The 22,250-nt window shown below is 62.3% G+C and overlaps 1 protein-coding gene across 1 annotated transcript in view; it reads left to right on the top strand.

Annotated features, from left to right (window-relative positions):
• Nucleotides 1-565: 565 nt before the first annotated feature.
• Nucleotides 566-22,250, top strand: part of CASKIN1 (CASK interacting protein 1) — a 31,893-nt gene continuing 10,208 nt past the window's right edge. Inside the window, 10 exon segments of the mRNA XM_030484383.1 lie at nt 566-897; nt 14,594-14,645; nt 16,789-16,886; nt 16,981-17,126; nt 17,206-17,301; nt 17,548-17,678; nt 17,759-17,867; nt 18,109-18,217; nt 18,740-18,834; nt 18,905-19,022. Of these exon segments, the coding sequence (XP_030340243.1) occupies nt 804-897; nt 14,594-14,645; nt 16,789-16,886; nt 16,981-17,126; nt 17,206-17,301; nt 17,548-17,678; nt 17,759-17,867; nt 18,109-18,217; nt 18,740-18,834; nt 18,905-19,022 (1,048 nt within the window). The 5' untranslated portion in view covers nt 566-803.

Below are 22,250 nucleotides of genomic sequence, written 5' to 3'. Positions count from 1 at the left end.
CGTGCTCTGCACTGCCCAGGCACTATTAGCACATCAACGCCTCGTCCATCGCTGGCCCCATTTCCCATCTAGTTCATCAGCATCCCCAGCCCTCAACACATCCAGACTCCCCCCCCCCACCCGCCTTTAATGTCTCAGTCATTTAAGCCATAAAAAAGTGGAAGGGGACGAATGTCACTGGCCATTGTGGCTACAGAAGTGGAAAATGAGGCGGTAATAAAGGCTTTATTTAAAGAAATGGGAAAGCTGCTCCAGCCTGGTTCCCATTAGCAGCCACCACAGGCTGACGGTCGCCAGGCAGGGCTGCGGGAGGGGGGAGCCGGGGGGTCCTCCCCGAGGTAGAAGAGGCCGCGGGCATCCTTCCTCCGGCCACGGGGCGGCTGAGACCCGCCGGCTCGTTACACCCTACGGCTGCGGCGCCCCCGGGGCCTCGGCACCTTCCCCCGCAGCGGGGGGGATCCCCGCGCCCCGCCCGCGGGCACCGGCGCGGCCCCCGCCCCTTCCCCTCTTCCTCCTCCTCCTCCTCCTCCTCCCCTCCCCTCCCTCCCGCTGCCCGCCGCGCTCCCGGTGCGGCCCCCCCGCCCCGCCGCGCCCCGCCCCGCCCCGGGCGCCCGCCGCCGCCGCCGCCGCCTCCGGAGCGGGCTGGGCGGGGGGGCCCGCGCCGTGCCGTGCCCGTACCGAGCCGTACCGAGCCGTGCTGTGCCGTACCGAGCCGCCCGCCCCTCGCCGCGCCGCGCCGCGCCGCGCCGCGGAGGATGCTCGGGCCGTGAGCCCGCAGCCGGCAGCCCCGGCGCGGCGGAGCCATGGGCAAGGACCAGGAGCTGGTGCAGGCGGTGAAGGCGGAGGACATCGCGGCCGTGCAGAAGCTGCTGCAGAGGCCCAAGCCCGGCAAAGCCAGTGAGTGCCGCGGCGGCGGGGCCGGGCCGGGGGAGCCGGTGGCGGCGGAGGTCGGGGGGGGGGGGGGGCGGTTCGGACCGGCGTCGCAGCAGCGGGCGCGGCGGCTCGGGGCCCGCATCCCGGCCGGGATGCCGCCCTGCCCGGCCCCGGAGCATCCCCGGCCCTTCCCCGGTGCGGCGCGGGCAGCCGGGGGCCGTAAACGTGCCGGGACCCCTCCCGGGGGGCACCGCGGTATTGAGAGGGGGGGCATCCCGGCGGGGGGGCACTGGCGGCGGCGGAGCGTCCCCGGGCGCTCGGCGCTGCACAGCATCGCCCCGCCGGTCCCGGTGCAGCACCCCGGTACGGCCGGGCTGCCCTTGCCCTGTGCCCGGGAGCAGGTCCTGAGGCCCCGGGGAGCGGGGCCGGGCCGGTGTCCCGGGGCTTGGCCTGGGCACGGACAGAGGTTGGGGGTATCTCGGTGTGCGTGGAGCGTGCGTGCACGGCCCGTGCGTGTGTGCACCACGGCTGCCGGTGCCTGCACACATCTGCATGTGCCTGTGCGCGTGTACGTGCGTGCACGCGTGTCTGTGTTTGGGTGCGTGTCTGTGTTTGTGTATCGGTGTACCCTGGCATATGTGTGTTTGGATGGGGCTGTGTTGGTGGTGCTGTGTGTGGGGGTGTTTGGATGAAGCTCGCGGGTATCTCCCTGGGCGCATCCCTGCGGCTGGGTTTGCACATCCCCGTGTGTGCACCCTCGTGTGTGTGAGTGTGTGCCCGGGTGTGAGCCTGCGGGGCCGGATGTGTGGGGACGTGTGTGGACGTGTGTGTCTGCGTGTGGATGTGTGTGTAGCTCCATGAGTATCTGCTCACTGTACAATATAAGTGCTCTGGTGAAGGCGTTCCACCCGGGACTGAATTATTCATGGTGCTGATGCAGCCGCAGGTTTCAGGCCTGGTGCGTGGGGCCGGGAGCATCCCTGGCACAGGCAGGGACCACAGAGAGCACTGGTGTGGCATGGGGACACCGGGCATGCAGCCCCTTTCCTCCTGGGATGCATGTGGCACCCCGTGTCCCCAGAGCTGTGCGGGGCTGGTGCGGTGTCCCCTGTCCCTGGCCATGCAGGGGTGGTCCTGGTTGAGCAGGGCCAGCGTGGTGTCCCCTGTGTTCTGGCGCTGACCAGGGCTGGTGTGGCATCCCCATGTCCCTGGTGCCATGCAGGGCTGGCATGGCATCCACCATGTCCCCGGTGTTGTGTAGGGCCAACGTGTGGTCCCTCTTGCAGGGCTGGCGTGGTGCTCCCCATGTCCCCGGTGCCATTGCTGCTGTCACTGTCAAGGGACTATGCAGGGAGAGAAGCGTCTCCAGCTCGGAGCCCCCTTCATCCCAACCCACTCCCGATGCTGCCGCTGCCGTGGCCTCTCGGAGCAGCGTGCGGGGATGGGGACGAGGCCTGTGCCTGGTGTTATCCCCTTGCACACCCCTCTCCAATCCCAGGCGCACAGCTGGTGTTGCTGTGGCAACGGCCAGAGGTGCCCGAGTGCCACCACCTCTTCCTGCATCCATCCCAGCCCTGCTCTGCTGCGTCTCCTGCTGCAGAGCCCTCTGGCCACGGGGCCAGCGGTGCTGCCTGTGCCGGGCTCATGGGAGAGGGACAAGGGGCTCCCAAAGAGGCCAAGCCTGGCCAGCCGGATGTCGGGGTGATTCCCTGGACGCCTGCCCCATGTTCTGGCTGGGCTGCAGATCTCCAGCTCTGCCAAACCCACCGGTGCTGGGATGCTCTGGTGCTGTTTCCCCACCAGACCTGACTCCTGCGTGGTGCCACGCTCATGGTCTGGGGTGCACAAGCACCTCTGGTTGCAGCAGCAGAACTGGAGGAACCGTGCACGACATGGGGTGGGAGAGCACCGAGCAGGGTCTGTCCCCATGCGATGGCATCCTCGCATCCCCCCGTGTGCCGGCCCCACGCGTGCCTCCGGTGCTCCCCGCGCTGCGCAGCACCAGGAGGGTTTGTAACTGAGCTCTGTGATCTGGGCAATATCCTATTCATGTGGGGTTTAATAAATGGGATTTTCGAAATCCCTGCGTGAATTACCACGGGTTGCCATGGTGACATGGGGCCCGATTTAGCAGGAGGAGTATGAGTTTGTGGGGCCCGGGCCGGCCGCAGCGCGCACCGCGCTTGCTTCCCGGGCATCCATAATTGATGAGGTTGTCTGAAAGTTACGCAAATCAGATGCAGGGATTTGGCAGCAAACTGTTCCCCTCCCTGGTCCCTCCTCCCGGTGCTACCTCGAAGAATTGTGGTGACTTGGCGTTTTCCCCTCGGTTCCCTGGCTCGGGCACCATGGGACGGGATGGGGCGCTGGGGTGACCCCAGCAGCATCCATGCCTGTCCCAGTCCCGCGCACCCGGGGCTTTGGGAAGCGGGAGACGGTGCTGTGGCGTGCAGAGGAACTGTGTTTCCTTGGCTGTGGAGTGTTGGAGCGAGGAGGCTGCTTCCCTGTGAGGCTGGTGCTGCCAGCGGCTTTTCCCTTTGGAAACAGCTCCTGCCTGGCACTCACTGGTGCCATAGGAGGGACTTTGAGCCAACAGTTGGACCCTGTGCCCTGGCTTCTCCCCTTGGGCTGGCGGGGGGTTGCAAAGAGCTTCCACGTGTGGCAGCTTCATGCAGCAAAGATGTCCCAGCACATGGCAGGGTGAGCATTTAGCATGGCAGGGGCCGGCCACAACCTGGACATGGGGCTGGGAGACGGGGCTGCATCCTGCGGGGCTGTATTGCCCATCCAGTGCCTGGTCCTTGGTGTTGTCCTGGTCCCCCATGCCACCATCAGAGCCTGTATCCTCATGCGTCTGGCTGGGATGCTGGAGCTGGGTGAGCCACACTGGGCTCTGGAGCTGGGCACGGAGCTCTGCACCCCGCTAAGCTGGGGTAACCCAGCCCAGCCTGGCCCCACCACCCATGGCTGCCTCCAGCCAAGCTGCTCCCGGCTCCGGCTGTGCCAGGCAGGAAGAGCTCACTGCTAGTGAAAAGCCCAGGACAGGAGCCAGGCAGCTCCCCGGGTGGATGTGCATGGTGCAGGCAGTGCGGGCAGCCTGCCTGGGAGCAGGGCAGGCACCCCAAAGCTCAGCGAGCACCCCCAGGCTCATCACCCTCTGGGGTGCTGCCATCCCGTGGGAAACATTCCGGGATGTGAGCAGTGCTGCAGCAGCTCAGCGGGATGTGGGACAGTGGAAACAGGAGCCAGGCCCCTTGGGAACAGGGACTTCCTGGGCAGGACCTCGCTGGCTGCCTCCTGCCCTGTGGGCAGTTAATTCTGGGTTGGGTTTTTTTGCTGCCTGCATTTGATTGCATTAATAATCTCCTCTGATAACAGTATTTAATAAAACCGGGCTAATATGGCGCAGTTGGGAAATGTCTTTGACATTTCACAATTCAATTTCCATGCAGTAAAAGGCAGGGCAGCTGCAAATCCAATTGTGGTGCAGTGCCCAGGGTGCCGGCGCTGCCCGGGTCTCCCCGCTGGCACCGGAAACTTCCCCGGGTGATGCCAGCACCTCATGGATCCTGCTCCTTGACCATGGGCACTGGGAGGAAGCCCGGGCAGGGGGGAGCTGGCTGGGACACTGGAGCCCCCGAGTGCTGCAGCCTCTGGAGCCATCGGTGCCAGGCAGGACATCTGGAGTGGGAAGAAGTGGCTGCAGGTCCAGATCCTGTGTCAGCTTGGCCAAGCTGGGGGCTGCAAAGGGGTCCTGGACCCCCCATGTATCCCATAGCCCACTCTGATCCCCTTGGCATGGATTAAGGGGTGAAACTTTGGGATGCGGGTGTTGATGCTGGCATGGGGTGATGCTGGCACGAGGCGATGCTGGTGCATCCCAGGCACGGGGCCTCAGGGCTGTCCAGGATGAGCAGCTCCTGCTGCTGCCATGCTTAATGGTGTGTCAGCAGGTCCCTTATAAACTTCTCGGGGCTTCTAGCCCGCGTGTGAAGCTCGCTCGCAGCAGGACTTGGCAGGCGGGCGCAGGCTGGCGGGTGCCAAGTTTCCTTCCAGAGCGGGGTTACTGCTCAGCCTGGGGGCACATCCCCTTGGTTTACATCTCCCTGCCTCTCCTTCTGCCTGGGCTGGAGCTGCGGGTCCAAACCCTCCTCTGGCCGCTCAATGCGGGGTCCCTGCCCGCTGCGGGATGCTGCAGAGGACCCGGGGCTGTTGGCTGCTGCGGAGCAATGGAGCTGTGAGCCGACGGCTCCAATCCCAGCTCGAGGCTCCCTCGCTGGCCTGGATTTGCTTGCACAGTCCCAAATCCACCTGGCTTGACACCAATTTGCCCTTTGCCAGTGCCGCGTGGCCCCTCGTGCCCGTGGCTCTCCCAAGAGCACTGTTTCTGGCTCTTTCCCACACCAGGACCTTGCTGCTGGTGCCACGGTGCCCCTGCTGCCCGTGTGCTGAGGTGGGTGATGCTCCCAGTGCAGCAGGGCTGCGGGTGATGGTGCTGTGGGTGCTCTGAGCCCCGTCCGCAGTCCCTCTGCTGCCAGCCTATCGTGGTTTCCAGTAGCCAGGCTGGCGTCTGGCTCCTCTCCCCTGCTCTGCGCTCCCTTTAATTCTTCCTTCCCCTTCCCAGCTGCTGGGAAAGGCTCCAGCATCCCAAAGGCTTGGGATGCACCCAGCTCATTCCTGCTCCCCCTGTGCCTGCGGGACCCGGCTGCACCGGCTGCAGCATTCATGGCTCCATGGCAGCAATGCCCGTGGACGGTGGCTGCATGGTGCTGTGCCAGGGTCCTGGTGGGTGCCAAAGCAGTGGTGGGTCCTCAGGAGCTGTGCTATTGCTGGCAGGGTGAGTGGTGGAGGTGACTGTTTGGCTCTGGGGTGATGCTCAGGGCCCTGTTTGCATGTTTGCCATGATGCTCTCCATCCTGGTGCTGCTCCATCACCTCACTGCATCCCACCTGTGGCCAAGGGTACCATGAGGATGGGCTGTGCTGGGTTAGTGCAGTACCAACGTCCACCTCTGCCCTAGGTTACCATCCCATCCCGCAGCTGGGACATGTGGATTCACCTTCCTGGTCCCCTCTTTCTGGAGGAACAGGGGCCAGCACAGCCTGCCTGGCACAGGAGTGCTCCCGCCGGCGGGCCGGCTCTTCGTGCCGGGCTGAGAGGGATCTTTAAGCCGTAATGAAATGTTAATAGTATTTTCCAACTCGATACAGGAGTAGAAAATGAGGTGTTTAACGCTGGGCTCTGCAGCGACAGGAGCAATCAGCCTGAGAAATGGGAAGCTGGGGATGCAGCGCCGGCCCTGGCTCAGCCTGATGGCACTGCGCTGCTGGGCCTGCTCCGGTGATGGATGGGTACCGGTGCATGGCACAAGCCATCGGCCAGGAAAGCACGGTGCTGGGGAGAGCCGCTGGTCTGCATGGCTCTCCTTGGGTCTCACCAGCAAGGTCACTGCCGGCCGCATGGGGAATGCTGAGCAGATCGACGTGGTTGTGTGGCTGGGGTACACCGGGATGATGGGATCCCCATGGCTTGGACCAGCTGGAGGTGAAGATGGAGCAGGTTGGAGATGGTGCCCAAGCAGCTGCTATGGGCACAACCTGGACACTGGTTCTCCAAGCACTGTGCCCGCTGGCTGCTCTGCACCAGTGCTGCTCTGTCGGTGTGCCTGTATGTGCCACTCTGCATCCATGTGTGTGTGAGCATCCATATGCATCCATGTGCCGTGGCAGGGCGTTGGAACTAGATGATCTTAAGGTCCTTTCCAACCCAAACCATTCTATGACTCTGTGGTTCCATGTGGCCATGTGCATGCATGTGTGTGTGTGCCCCATGCATCCATGTGTGGTGTGTGCCTCTGCATCCATGTGCATGCGTGTGCCCATGTCCATCTGCCCTGTGTGCCCGTGGCCGCTCCGGCAGTGCCTCCTCCCTGGCCTGGTGTGGGGCTCGGTGCTGGGGACGGCTCTCGGCAGTGGCGGTAGCAGCAGCTTGATCCCTTCCAGATGTGTGTGTGTGCCGGCAGCCCAGCTCCATGTCTCCTCCTCCTCCTCGCTGAGGCCCCGCTCGGTTTTCGGCCGCTGGAGCGGTTGGAGCAGACAAAGCAGCCGCCTGCCCGGCTCCTGCATTGCAGCTGGGCTGTTTACGGTGCGCTCCTTGTGCTGTGCAGCTCCGCAGCAGCTACATCCTCTAGGATGGCTTTGCTCCGGCATGTGCGGGTCTTGGAGCTGCCTCTGAGCCCCCAGCTCCCAGCAGCGATGGGGCATGAGTCCCCCACTGCCATACTGGGGGCAGCACTGCGGCTGCACTGATTGCCCTCTTATTTATCTGGTCCGCCTGCATGCACACACATGCACGCAGGCACATGCTCTGTGCATGCCGGGGAGCTCCCCACCACTTCCCAGTGATGGGGGGCTGCAGGTGGGTTCGTGGGAGGTCAGATGATAGCAACTATTCATTAGTTAATGATGCTTTAAGCTACCCAAAGCTCCTGGTCCCTCCCTGCAGGCCAGCGTGGCTGGGTTGGTCCTCCCAGGGCTCCCTGGCCCCACACAGGCGGTGAGAATGAGGATGGGGAGGAGATGGGAAGGATGGAGCTTGGCAGGATTGTCCCTGCTCTGGGATGGAGGTGAGTGGTGCTGGCATCTGCCCCTCTCTGCCCCCGTGCCCTGGCACCGGGGATGCGCGGTGCCGGGATGCGGATGGAGGGGTGGATGCTGGCGGTGGCTCCGAGCAGCCCCATCCTGTCCCCTGCCATGGCAGCCTCGCCGTGTGCCGACAGTGACTCCTTCCAGCCGTGGTGATTACTGAAAATTACCTGTTTGCTGCTGCCTCGGCGCGGGGGGGACCGGCTCTCAATGCAAGCGACACCAACACGCGTTTCCGCAGAGACGAGGGTGGGCGTGCGGCTGGCACCGGGCTGGAGCGATGCTTGGAGCTGGTTCCATGGAGCCGAGCGTGACACCTCGTGTCCCCAGTGCGCTGCCTGCACCCCTGCCCATCCCTGTCACCGGCTTCCTGCATCCCTGGTTGTGCAGGGCCAAGTCCCTGGCATGGCAGAGCAGTGCAGCACCGTGTGTTATTCAGGGGTCAGCGGGTTTGCCAGCAGCATGGAATGGGCAGGAGGTTGCCGGGAATTCACAGGAGGGAGGGTCTGTAGAGCCGGGGGGCTGTGTCCAGCTCCAAACTGGGGCTGGGGGAGATCCCGGGGGATGCTGCATGGCTTGGCCAGGCCCCGTGGCACCACAAGGAAAGGTCGGGTGAGGATATAGCTCGGTGATGCAGGGGGATGCTCAGCTGGTGGGCACCGTGGGGTGCTGAGTCCCCTGCATGGCTCCATCCCCAGGTCAGCTCTGCCTTGGGTCCAGCCATGTCCCCCATCCCTGCCTGCTCCTGCTCCAGCAGAGTCAGTCCCTCGGACTCCCTTGGGAGCAGAAAGTTTCCTTATTTTTGCAAATGAAGTCATGGAGGAGTCCCCACAGCCTCTTCAAAACTGCGTTTAAGTTGCTTCATCCTGGCCCCAGGGGACAGCCCTGCGCTGCTGCAGCACCGTGACTCAGGCTGCCACAGCCGATCGATTCCGAAGCACTGATTCCTGGCTCCCCAGGGAAGGCTCCATGTGAGGGACGGGCGTCCGGAGCGTGCGCTGGGCACGGGGCAGCATCCCCCACAAGTGCCTTGTGATTTGGGGAAGGGCTTGTGATGGGCACTGGGGCACCCGGTTGTCGGTGCCCAGCTGTGACGGGCGGTAGTTATCTAGCTGGTGTGCATCCCGCTGTGGACATTGGGGTATCCAGCTATGATGGGTAGTAGTTATCCAGCTGTGATGAGCGCTGGGGTATCCAGCTGTGATGGGGAGTTGTTTTCCAGCTGTGATGGGGAGTTACCAGCTGTGATGGGCAGTTATTTTCCAGCCGTGATAGGCAATGGGGTTTCCAGCTGTGGCAAGTGGTGTGTGTCCAGCTGTGATGGGCACTGGAGCATCTAATTGTAGTGGGCAGTTGTTATCCAGCTGTGATGGGCAGTAGTTATCCAGCTGTGATGGAAACTGGGGTATCCAGCTGTGGTGAGTGTTGTGTGTCCAGATGTAATGGCACTGGGGTGTCCAGCTGTAATGGACAACGAGGTTTCCAGCTATGATGAGCAGTGTGTGTCCAGCTGTGATGGGCAGTAGTTATCCAGCTGTGATGGGCAGTAGTTATCCAGCTGTGATGGTCACTGGTGCGTCCAGCTGTGATGGGCAGTTATTATCCAGTTGAGGTGGGCAGTAGTTATCCAGCTGTGATGGTCACTGGTGCATCCAGCTGTGATGGGCAATACTTATCCAGCTGTGATGGGCAGTTGCTATCCAGCTGTAATGGTCACTGGTGCATCCAGCTGTGATGGGCAGTCATTATCCAGCTGTGATGGGCAGTAGCTGTCTAGCTGTGATGGCCAGTCATTATCCAGCCGTGATGGGCAGTACTTATCCAGCTGTGTTGGGAACTGGGCTGCAATGGGCCCATCCCATCCCTGCCACCTCTTTGCCCCAGGCAATCCCTTCCCATGTCCCAGAGCTTCCCGGTGCATTATTTATACAGTCCGGATCGATGAGAAGATGATAACGGCTTCATTAGCATCCGAGCATCGCGCTTGACACTACCTTGGCTGCAGGAGAACAAGCTTCTTGCTGTCTGACAGCAGCCGGGCCCGGCTCCCTGGTGTCGATGATGCTCTGGCCACTTCTGTGGGGTCCCCATGGGGGCATGTGCATGGGCAGAGCTCGTGGCTACGAGCTCTGCCCATGCACATGCCCCCATGGGGACCCCAATCCTTGCTGCAAGGGAATAAGCCCCCTCATGCCACTGCTTCTCGTGCAGCGCCCGTTGTTTGCGTGGCACTCGTCAGCAAGGATATAATTAAGAGCAGCTATTTTGGATGCTTCCTTTATCCGGCAGCTCACGGCGATGCCGCTGCAGGGTCCTCCTCCCTCTTCCGAAATAGGTCCTTTGCTTTGCATGGAATGTCTTCCTCAGGGGTGCTTGCTCCTGAGGGCACCCCTTATGTTTGGGGTGTAGGGGGGCACACATTGGGGTCCTGCTGCCCGTATGGGCTGGGGATAAAGGGCTGGCAGGGATGATGGGGATGGAGAGGAGGGGACCGCTGCAGCAGCGTGATGGAATGGATGGAGATAAGGATTTAAGGGGTTGCCCTGGCTCATTCTTCACTGCCACCAAGAGAAAAGGGAGGGGAGCAGCGACGGTTTTCCCCTCATTAAGTAGATGTTGATATCGCGGAGGCTGGAGCCATCTGCTCGGAGCAGCCCCGCTCCCTGCGAGCTGGCAGGAGCCGGGATGTGCTTTGTCAGCGGGGGCTTGGCCGGGAGCCCCCGCACCCCGGCCGGCCATCGATCGCTGCTGGCGCGGCGCTGCCTGCGGATGCAGGGGGCTGGCGCCTGAGCACCGCACGGATCCAATGCTGGGAGGGGGGAAGAGGGGCCCCCCGAGACACTGAGGAGTCCCAGTGTGTGGGGCTGTGGCTTTGGACATGTGGATATTTGGAGGGACAGGGCTGGAGCAGCCACGCATGGGGGTCTCCCCATGGCATGCACCAGGATGCCTGGAGCAGTGATTGTACATGGGAGTCACCCTGCAGTGTGCACCAGGGTGCCTGGAGCTGTAGGTGGGCACGGGGGTCTCACTGCAGCATACACCAGGATGCCCAGAGCAGTGGTTGGACATGGGGATCTCCCTGTGGCATGCACTGGGATGCCTAGAGCAGCAGTTTGGCATGGGGGACTTCCCATGGCATGCATGAGGATGCTCAGAGCAGTGGTTGGGCACTGGGCTTTCCCTGCTGCATACACTGGGATGCCCAGAGCAGTGGTTGGGCACAGGGGTCTCCCCATGGCACGCACCATGATGCCAGAAGCAGTAGTTGGGCATGGGGGTCTCCCTGTGCCGTGCTCTGAGATACCCAGAGCAGTGGTTGGGCACTGGGCAATCCCTGTGGCATGCACTGGGATACCCAGAGCAGCAGCTGGGCACAGGGGTCTTGCCATAGCATGCACCAGGATACCCAGGGCAATGGTTGTGCATGGCACAGGGGTACAGGGGGTCACGGCGTTGCACTGCTGGCCCTGTGGTCGCTCAGAGCAGCTCTCCGTGCGTGCCCATCCTGCACGTGCATCCGGCTCGTGCATCGCCCGCTGTCGCGGTGCCCGCCTGGGGCTGTGGCCGGTGCGGGGCCGGTGAGGAGCCGGAGGCTGGACCCGAGCGTGCATCCAGCTCCCGTGCTCCCGGTGTTCAAGTGGAGGCATTTCTGGAGTAGTGGCTGTGCTGCGCTCCCCGCGGCGGTGTTTACTCGCGGCAGACGCTGTTTGTAGTCGGTGTCTATGGAGGCGGCTGCGGCTCCCGCTGCACGCAGGAGCTGCGGGATGGAGCTGGAGCTGGAGCTGCTGGTCCTCACTGCATCCCGCAGCACATCCCCCTGTCCTGTGGTCCTGCTGACCCTGCTCAGCACCATCAGCCCTCATGGGGTGCAGGCTGCTCCGAGAGCCATGGGGGGACTGTGCCATGGGAGACCATCACCTGAGCACCCTATAGGGAGCAAAGAGGGGACATTGGGGTGTCCCAAGCACAGTCGCGGGGCTGAGACAGTCTGAGCAAGAGGCGCTAATGCTGAGGGTGCCAACGTCCCTCTGTGCTGCAACATCTGCCTAGTGGGCCCAGCATCTGCCTCTGTGCAGGACAGTGCTTGTGGGTGCTCCTGAGTGCTCGGTGCTCTGTGTCACCCCTTGGTGATCCCGGCAGGGAGGATGGCCAGGGACACACTCAGTGCCTGCTGGCAGCGTGGCCATGCAGGAGCCCTGCTCTCTCCTCCACACCATGCCCTCTCCTTTTGTGGCTGGTATTTTCACTTGGCAGCATCCTTCCCTCTCCCTTGTTAATGGAGGAGCTTTCCTTGCGCTTCCCAGCCACTAACGAGCTCTCCCATGTCTCACTTCCCAATCCAGGCTGCAAATCCCACATGACACTACTGGGGCTGAGGTGACCCTGGGCTGTGGATCTGGCGGCGTGTCGGATGCCTGTCCTGCTCCCTCTGCACCGGGAATTGCAGGCACCGAGCCATGGTGAAGCTGTGCTAAGGGCCTGGTTGGGGTCCAGGCTCTGGTGCTGCACCCTCAGTGGTGACCACAGCATGAAGGTTCTGCCTGCAGCCCCTTGGGAGCTTTGGTGGTGCTGGTTGGTGCAGCAGCCCCTGCCTTTTCTGCTGTTGTCATAGAATCCCAGCCTGGTTTGTGTTGGAAGGGACCTTAAAGCACATCCAGTTCCAACCCCCTGCCACGGGCAGGGACACCTTCCACTAGAGCAGGTTGCTCCAAGCCCCTGTGTCCAACCTGGCCTTGAACACTGCCAGGGATGGGGCAGCCACAGCTTCTCTGGGCACCCTGTGCCAGCGCCTCAGCACCCTCACAGGGAAGATTTTTCCTCCCAGTGTCTAAGTGACACTGTGGGTCACAGGGAGTGACAGGGGCACCAGTGGGGTCCCCGGGGCATGGGGAGGGCCAGGGTACTGCAGGATGCCCACAGCCAGCTCCTCGCATCCTGCTTCCAGCAACCAAAAGCCCAAGCTCCACGTGACAGGACAGCCACGCTGTTCATTTAACACATGAACAAACCACGCCAGCAACAAACCCACATTGTGGGGGAACATCCCACCCCTGTGCTCCCCTGGGAAGAATTGGACATTGCTGATGGGCAGAACTCCCCAGCACCAGGACTGACCGCAGCGGACAGGGTGAGCTGCTCCCCGCCAGCCCCAAGCTGTGGCCAAGCTCCCCAACAAAGGTGCTATTCAATGCTGATGGAGAGGAGCCCAGCCCCGCTTCCGCTGCCATCCAGAGCCAAGAAACAGCTCCCAGGAGAAGGGGGCCGAGCTGCACCCCCAGGGATGCGGACAAAAGGAGCCGGCGGGCGCAGGAGCGGCACCGTGCCCGGCACTGGCTCCAATCGCTGGCCCCAAGATGGGCCCCGCTTGGGTTAACTGGTCCCTGCAGACAGATGGATGGATGGCAGAGGTCTGCAGGGCTTGGTTTTAACCATGGGTTGCTCCCAGGAAGGAATTGGGATGGGGCAATGCCTGGGGATCAACACCGCGCCCTGCGACACCCATCCCCAGGCACATGCCATCATCCCCCCATCACCATCATCAACCAAACACACCGGAGCAGCAAATCCCTCCTCCCCGCACCTGCAGGAGAGGTTGTGGCTGCCAAAATCTCTTTAGCACTTCTATCAGCACTCGTGCCAAGTGCTTAGTCAGTGACTTCCAGCCACGCAGTGGTTTGACTTTGGTTAAAGCTCTGGAAGTGGCCATGAGTATCCTGGTGCACTCAGGCCCCAGCATGGATTCAAAGTGGCCAGAGAAAGGGCTTTAGGTGCAGTACTGGGCTGATAGAGTTCCATAGGGTTGGTCCTATGTCACCCCAGGGTGCCATCAGCATGTGGATGGTGGCACCTACAAGGAGCCAGGGCAAGGTCCTAGATGATGGGAGCTGGTGTGGCGCTGGTGGAGAATCAATCCCATGTCTGCACCAGCACCAGGGCCCCTGAAGGACAGCGGCTTCGCACCGACAAGGGGTGATGGGTTTAAACTGAAACAGGGGAAGTTCAGGTTAGATCTTAGGCAGAAGCTCTTCCCTGTGAGGGTGCTGAGGCGCTGGCACAGGGTGCCCAGAGAAGCTGTGGCTGCCCCATCCCTGGCAGTGTTCAAGGCCAGGTTGGACACAGGGGCTTGGAGCAACCTGCTCTAGTGGAAGGTGTCCCTGCCCGTGGCAGGGGGTTGGAACTGGATGTGCTTTAAGGTCCCTTCCAACTCAAACCAGTCTGGGATTCTGTGATTCTTATCCCACCTCCACCCTGTAGCACCGTGTACCAGGAGGAGAGGCTGGGGACCTGGTGGATGTAGGCTGGCAGTGGTAGCTGAAACCCATCTGCGCTGGGCTGTGTCATGAGCAGATGTCCTGCAGCTCGGGCTGTCGGGCAACTGGTAGAGCACAGGAGAGCATCAGAGACTGTGAGCCTCTGTATGGGAAGGGAGAAGCCTCTGCCACCACCCTGGCAACTCCTGGGTCCATCCATCACACATGGACCAGGCTCATGGGTCAGAGCCGGGCACAGCCACCCTTCCAGTGCCTCATTTGCCAACACAGCCCTTTGTGCCACATAATGAGCATCACCCTGGGATGGTGACCAGGAGACACAGCACAGGGGCAGCGGGCAAGGCCGTGGCTGTGGTGCACAGGGAGCATCCCTCTGCCCCGTGTCTCCCTTCCCTGCCTGAAGTTGCTTCTTCCAGTGGTGGGCACTGGGTCCCCGTGCCGGGTCTCTGCTGTGCTGCAGCCACCCTCCTTGTCCTCCTGCTCCTGCTCCGTGTCCCTGCTGGGGCTGTGAGGAAGAGCAGGCTCGCTGCAAAGCCTGAGTGGCACTTTTCTGATAAATCTTATGTAAATCTGGCTCCATCCCTCCTCGGGTGCTAATTGGATTGGATTGCCCCGAGGTGCTTTGTTTGGCCACAAAGGGAAGCGTGGGGTGGGAAACCTGCAGAGCTGCAGGGAGCCGAAACCATAGTGGGGAGGGAAATCTGGAGCTGCAGCCTCATCACCCCCCCGGTGCACCCCGGGTCCCTGCCCCAGCCGCCTCCTGTGCTGCTCTAACGTGCTGTCCCCTTCTCTCCTTCCCAGAGCTCCTCGGATCCGCAAAGAAAGTCAACGTCAACTTCCAAGACACCGATGGGTGAGTGGGAGCCCTGTGCCTGCATGCAGTGGGGTGCACAGGCAAGGGTGCATGTGCTGTGGGGTACCATGAACAGGGGTGCATGGGCTCGGGTGCGTGTGCACTGTGGGTTGAAGCAAGCAGGAGTCCCATGGGCACATCGGGCTCTCCAGAGCAATGCAGTTGAGCTGTTGGGGTCCAGATGGGCAAAACCTCCACTTCAGCCTGAGATCTCCCTGCCCCGTGGTCTTCACATTGAGCAGGGTGGCAGGATGTGGGGCAATGCTGCTTGGTCCCTGGGGATGGCTCTGCTGCGGCCATGGAAATGGTGCAGAGCAGATGGGCTGGATGAGGTCAGGAATGGGAGCAGCCTGGGTCCCTCCTCATCCTCACCCCGTGGCAATGGGCATCCCTTGGTACTCACCAGCACATCAGCTCTGCTGGCTCACACGTGAGCATGTGTGTTCATGCATGGGTGCATGCAAGCGTGCAGATGTGCAGCTGAGCATGTGTGTGCATGCAGGCGTGTCTGTGCATGTGTGGCACATCAGCCAGCAGTGGGGTGGGTGCGTGGTGCTGCCTGTGTGGGGCAGAGGCTCGAGGGTGCGATATGGGCAGGGTGAGGGATGCATCACCCCTTGGACCACCTTGTGCCGTGACTGCTGGAGCCAGCACATGTTGTGGTAGAGCTGGGATGGCCATTGAGAGCTGCAGGCAGGGCCCTGCTCACATCCTGCCTGTGGTTCTGGGTGGCTTGGGGGATGCAGGAGCAGCCCTGCAACACCTTCACCCTCCAGTGATGCTCTTGGAAAGGGTCCAGCCCCGGTGCCATGCCTCAGCTCCCCATCTCTTGCTGAGTGCCGGGCTGGTGGGTGCCATGGGTGAGCACCCACCGTGCCGGTGTCCCCGCACTGCCCAGGGGACAGTGCCATGCACAGCGCACGGCCACTGCAGCTGGTTGGGCCGTGCCAGGGGGGAGCCCCTGAGGCAGCCCGGGGCGGGGGGGGGCTGCGATTGGCACCATCTTCAGCGGATCTGAGCCGGGCGCCGGAGCGGAAAACACTGACATTTCCCCGGCAGACGCTGGGGATCGGCTCCGCACGAGCTGTCTGCTCACATCGTGCTCCTGCCGCGCATCCCGGGCGGCAGCTCCGCGGGGAATGTGGTGGCTGGAGCATGGTACCCAGAGGGGACGTGTCCCTCCTCAACCAGGGGTCCTGGTGATGGGGGGGATCATCGCCCCTCTGATCGCCTCTCGGGCACTGGGGCATCCACTGGGGTCCACAGCCTGTTCCCATGCTCCAGTGATGTTCCTGAGGATGGGATGGGGACGCTGTGTGTGATGGGGCCCGCAGCAGCAGGGTGGCGGGTGCGAGCGCAGCCGCATGGAGGATGCTGCCGCCGGGAGCAGCAAGTAGGTCAGCTCCTGGCCTGCTTCCCAGCCATGAGCCTCCCGGCTTGGCCCATCCATCCCGGGTGCTGTGGAAGCAGAGCGGGATGCGGGACCAGGGGCTTTCCCCAGCACCAGGCAGGGGCACCGTTGCCATCTGGCAACCTGGGTCCCTCTGTGTCAGAGCCTGTGGCCATGCTGCCGGGGTCAGGCTGGGGGAAGTGGGTCAGTGGGGAGGGAGGGCAGCTCCCTGGCACCCCATACTATCAGTGGGACCCCCGTGTGCTTACCCTGCCCATTGCCTCCAGCCCCATGGGGTCTCAGCATCCCCAGAGAGCATTTCATCTGCATGCATCTCACTCCAGCATCCCTGGACCAGACACACCAGCCCTGCAGCATTCCCAGCCCTGCATCCCACTGCATGGGCTGTGAGGTTTGCTGCATCTACAGCACCCCAAGAGAAGCTAAATAACATGATGGGCTGAAGAGCAAACCCCCATCCAGCCCAGCACATCCCACCCTCCGGCCCCTGTTGCATGCCAAGATGTGGCTGGCTCCTGGCTTGGCCACAGCTGATCCCTGAGGCTCTTTATCTGGGTGCCCATGGAGGGATGTAGAGGTTGGGGTGTCCAGGGAGAAAGGGGACACATGCACATGGGGGGGCTGCAGGATGCAAAGTGGGTGCCCTGGGGGTGCTGTGATGGGTGCAGGCTCGAGGCCAGGCTGCTGGGGGGACAGAGACATGGGATCCCTGACACTGTGGCTGGTCCCCAGGTTCTCAGCTCTGCACCATGCGGCGCTTAATGGCAACACGGAGCTCATCTCGCTGCTGCTGGAGGCGCAGGCTGCGGTGGACATCAAGGACAACAAAGGCGAGTCCCTGGGTCCTGGCCATGGTCCCCTGCCCCACTGCAGGCTCTGGGTGCATTGGCATGCCGGGGGGGCTCACAACCTGACCACCCACAGGCATGCGGCCCCTGCACTATGCAGCTTGGCAAGGCAAGAAGGAGCCCATGAAGATGGTGCTGAAAGCGGGATCCTCTGTGAACATCCCATCGGACGAGGGGCAGATCCCCCTGCACTTGGCGGCACAGCACGGGCACTACGACGTGGTACGGTGGGGCCGGCGGTGCCGGGGGGGCCGTGCTGCCCTCCCTGCCCTCGCCGAGCTGGGGTCTCGCTCCTCCGCAGTCAGAGATGCTCCTGCAGCACCAGTCCAACCCCTGCATCATGGACAACTCAGGCAAGACACCTCTGGACCTGGCATGCGAGTTTGGCCGGGTCGGGGTAAGTCATCACAGGGTTGGGACCCCCGAGAGGAGGACTGGGAGGTGATGGGGACATCGTGATGCCCCTGGGGATGCTGGAGCATCCTTGGGGAGCACAGGGCAGCGCCGGGGATGGGCAGTGGCGGGGACCCGGGTCTCTGGGTGCGGGCAGGGGGGCAGGAGCAGGGCTGGGAGTCGGGCCGTGGCCGTGGCAGGCGGCTGAGCCGCCGTTGCAGCCCTGCTCCATCTGTGTTTGCTGATGCAGGTGGTGCAACTGCTCCTGAACAGCAACATGTGCGCGGCGCTGCTGGAGCCCAAGCCGGGGGACACCACCGACCCCAACGGCACCAGCCCCCTGCACCTCGCCGCCAAGAACGGCCACATCGACATCATCCGGTGGGTGCCGCGGGCAGGGGGCAGCACCGGGGTCTGTGTGTGCATCCCCGCCCCTGGCTGAGCCCACCGCCCGCCCGCAGGCTGCTGCTCCAGGCTGGCATCGACATCAACCGGCAAACCAAGGCGGGCACGGCGCTGCACGAGGCGGCTCTCTGCGGCAAGACCGACGTGGTGCGGCTGCTGCTGGATGTAAGGGCCCCCCCAGCATCCACACACACACCCCCAGCGCAGGAGGGGCTGCGGGATGGGGGTGACTCTGCAGATGGGGATGTAGAACAGCATGTACATCTCCCACAGGGAATGGGGGTGAGCATCGGGGGGGCACCAAGAGTTGTGCCCTCAGTTGCTGGTCTTAGGATGGTCCAGAGGGTTCAAGGGGGTGGCAGGGATGGGGACAGCCTCCTTCCAAGCCCTCGCTGTGTTGTTGCAGAGCGGGATCAATGCCCACGTCAGGAACACCTACAACCAAACAGCTCTGGATATCGTCAACCAGTTCACCACCAGCCAGGCCAGCAAGGAGATCAAGCAGATGCTGCGGGGTAGGGGGGCACAGGGTGGGTGCAGTGGGGATGGAGGGGTGGAGGGATGGAGGGAGGGAGCACCTCTCCTATGAGGGATGGCTGGGAGAGTTGGGGTCATTCAGCCCGGAGAAGAGAAAGCTCTGGGGAGACTTTAGAACAGCCTTTCAGTTCTTAAAAGGGGTCTATAAGAATAATGGGGAAAGACTTTTCAGCAGGGCCTGTTGAGACAGGATGAGGGGTGGTGGTTTTTAACTAGAAGAGGGAGATTCAGGGGGGATGTGAGGGAAAAGTTCTTTACAATGAGGGCGGCAAAACACTGGCAGAGGTTGTCCAGAGAGGTGCATGCATGGATGTACCATCATCTGTACGTGTTCTGAGCAACCTGGTGTAGTTGAAGATGTCCCTGCTCATTGCAGGGGTTTGGAGCTAGATGAGCTTTGAAGGTCCCTTCAAACCCAAACCATTCCATGATTCCATGATTCCATGATTGTGTGCTGGGCTGGGGCAGGCACCCAGTGACATTCCCGCTCTGTCCCGCAGACGCCTCCGCCGCTCTGCAGGTCCGGGCTATCAAGGACTATTGCAACAACTACGACCTGACCAGCCTCAACGTGAAAGCTGGGGACGTGATCACGGTGAGTGCGGCCGGGGGGGGCCGGGGGGCCCCGCCGCTGACACCGGCCCCTGACCCGGCCATGCCCGCAGGTGCTGGAGCAGCACGCGGATGGGCGATGGAAGGGCTGCATCCATGACAACCGCACCGGCAACGACCGCGTCGGCTACTTCCCCTCCAGCCTCGTCGAGGCCATAAGCAAGCGAACAGGCAAATAATCCCCCCCCCTTCCACTCCATTCCTTCTGTGGGGCTGCTCCCAAACCACAGCCCCAGGGAGCCCTGTTTTGGTCTGGTGGCTTGTTGGTGGGTGAAGCCAAGTTGGGGTGATGCCCTCGTCATGCATGTGGGGTTGGTGCCCCTGCCATGTACATGGGGATGGTGCCATTGAGTGTGTGGGGCTGGTGTCCCAATCATGCATGTGGGGTCGGTGTCCTGTGAAGTTCATGGGACAGGTGTCCCCACCAAGTCCATGGGGCTGGCGTCCCCACTGTGCCTGTGGGTCTGGTGTCTGCATCAAGTGTGTGGGGTTGGTGTCCCCATGGAGCGTGTGCGGTCACTGCCCCCGTTGTGCCTGTGGGGTCGGTGCCCACATGATGCACATGGGGCTTGGTGCTGGCAGCCCCAGTGCCAGGCTGGTGTTGTGCTGGGAGATGATTTGATGTGCCGGGAGGTTGGTGCATGGGGAGAGCCGGGGGCATCACTGCAGTTCGGGGGGGATTATGCAGCGGTGGGGCCACGGGACCTGGTGCTGCCCCATGGGGGCCAGGGGCTGTCTCGAGGATCGGGCCCTGCTCCCCTGTCCTGCGGCTGCCTGTCCCCATCCCCATCCCTGTATGTTCATGGTGGGGTGTGTGGTCCTCTGGGATTCCCCTGTGGCTGTCCCTGCTGCCAGGAGCAGGGTGATGGGGCTGGTACCTTTGCGGGCAGCATTGAAAGGTCCCGCATCAACCATGCGATCTTGAGGGTGGCCACATTGCTAGGACATGGGCAGGGAATGGCAGCACATGAACAAGATCCCAAGGGAGAAGTGGCACAAGTGCCTGCTGACTGCGGGCACTGCCATGCTTGCCACAGAGGTGCCATGTGCCAGCCAGGCAGGGGTAGAGCCACCCTCTATGTGTGGGTTGTGTGCTGGTACCACAGGATGAGGTCCATGGCTCCCGGGATGCTGCTGGCTCTGCAGCAGTGATTCCAGATGTGGGGTTCTGTAGCCACCCCATGGGCTGCAGCCCTGGGCCCCATGCAGTGGGGCAGCAGCGTGGGGTGCAGTGGGGTGGCTGCAGCAGTGCTTGGCTGGCTGGGCACGGGGATGCCGGCACTGCAGCCCCCCTCTTCCCGGGATGCCTTCATGAGCCCCATACGCTGCCACTGCCTTCAGGCTCCGTGCCCCACGCTGGGGAACCATGGTGGGTCAGTGGGATGTGCCATGGGCCATGCCCTGCGCCGGGCTGGGCCCTGCGCTGAGCTCCCGCTGTTGCTCCTTGGCTCCGCATCGGTTCCATCTCGGTTCTGGCTTCTCCACGTCCCTTTGGTGGCTTCTTTTGTTTGCTACTTTTTTTTCTTCTGTTTCTTTTTTTGTTCTTTTATTTTATTCCTTTTTTTCTGGTGGCGCTGAGCGTGTCTCTATTATTTTGATTCTTTTCATTTTGTCTCTTGTTATGTTTTATTATCAGGTTCATGGGAGACTGTAACAATCCCCCAACAGTACCAAAAGATCCCGCTCCCGGCTTACGGGGCTGCTGTGCTAAACGGTGACGCCTCGTCCCATCCGTTCCATTCCCTGCCTCCACCTCCACCTCCACCACCACATTCCCATCAGACTCTTTTCAGTTCCTTTGGCTATCACAGGCTCTCCCCTAGCAGTGCCGACGAGCCGCGTTACAGACAAGGTAGTTCACCGCTCGCTTCGTGCTCTCGATGGATTTCTTTCTTTGCCTTTAACGTGTGTATCGAGTCTTTTCTTTCTGCCCGGCCTCCCCCCTCCTTTGCCATGGCATGTTTGCTCATGTGCAGGCGTGTGCGAGTGCGTGCATGTGCGTGTGCATGCAGGCGTGTGCATGCGTGTGTGCATGCAGGCGTGTGTGTGTGGAGATGCGTGTACACGTGCATGTCCTCGGCCCCTTCCACCGCACACCCTCGCCAGCGCTGCGGTAGCACTGCGTGGCCCATGGCTCTGCTGCTGGCATATCCCCAGTGCCCCACATCCCACCTGCACCACCCGGTGACCCCCAACCCACCATCCCATGTCCCACATCCCGCTCACACCACCCGGTGTCCCACATCCCACCTGCAACATCCTGGTATCCCACATCCCACCTGCACCTCCCCAGTGTCCCGATTCCCAGCTACACCTACCTGGTGTCCCACATCCCACCCGCAGCACCCAAGTGTCCCACATCCCACCCTCACCACCCCGGTGTTCCCCATCCCTCCTGCACCACCCCATGTCCCCCATCCCACCCACAGCCCACAGCCCCTGCTCTCCTGCCCACCCTGCATGGGGACCCCCAAAACCACTCTTCGGGCTCCATGCCCTGCTGGGAGCCATGGGCGTAGGGACCCCCTGCCCACTGCAGCCTCCCCCACAGGGTGTTGGGCACCCCACGAGCAGCTCTGTCTGGGTTGGGGCTGTGGACTCGGAGCAGGATTGACTGTGTTGTCGGGTGTTCTTCCCTGGAGGGTGCTCTTGGGGCTGGCTCAGTGCTCAGCTAAACGCTGGGGACCATCCCTGTGGTGTGGGCAGGTGATGGATGCTGCAGGTCCATGTGTTGAGCAGATATTTGGTGGTGGGTTTGTAGGGTGCAGCCCATGCCATGCCACAGGGGCTGCCATCAGCTCTCTGGCACTGGGGGTCTTTGCATGAGCCCTGGTGGTGGTGGTGGCACAACGGGTTGTGCTGGGAGAGCACCGGTCTGGCTATGCTGGTGATGGGGACAAGGGAGCAGAACTTTCCCCCCTGGATTTCTCTCCTTGCTGGGTTGCACAGAGCCTTATACCAGCAGTGCGGGCTCCTCTCAGTGTGGCCCAGGGATGTCCCATCCTGATCATGGTGTGGCCATTTGTTCCCCTTGGCGTTCTTTTGGTGACTTTATCACTTTGGACCATCCGCCCCGGTTGCTAATGGAGCAGCTAAAAGAGTGAAATCGGGTAGTGTTGGGATGGCAATGACTGAAGCTGGTGATGGGGCTGGGCTGAGCTGGGCTCCTTGGTGGCGGTGGGGCTGTGGCAGTGCCAGGCTTCCCAGGGCTGGTGTCCATCTCGTCAGATGCTGGTTTGAACTGCGATCTCAGTGCAGGGCAGCCCTGGTGGCCCTGGTGCAAGCAGGAGGTGGCAGAGGCGGGCAGCGTGGTGAGCTGGTGATGGAGCGGTGCTTCAGGGTGACCCTCAATCTACGCCCTGCCAGGAAGGCTGGTTCTTCTCACCCACTGCTGCCATC

Source organism: Strigops habroptila, chromosome 4 (genome assembly GCF_004027225.2).
Source record: "Strigops habroptila isolate Jane chromosome 4, bStrHab1.2.pri, whole genome shotgun sequence".
Lineage (NCBI taxonomy): Eukaryota > Metazoa > Chordata > Aves > Psittaciformes > Psittacidae > Strigops > Strigops habroptila.
This window is presented reverse-complemented; position numbering and strand designations above follow the sequence as displayed.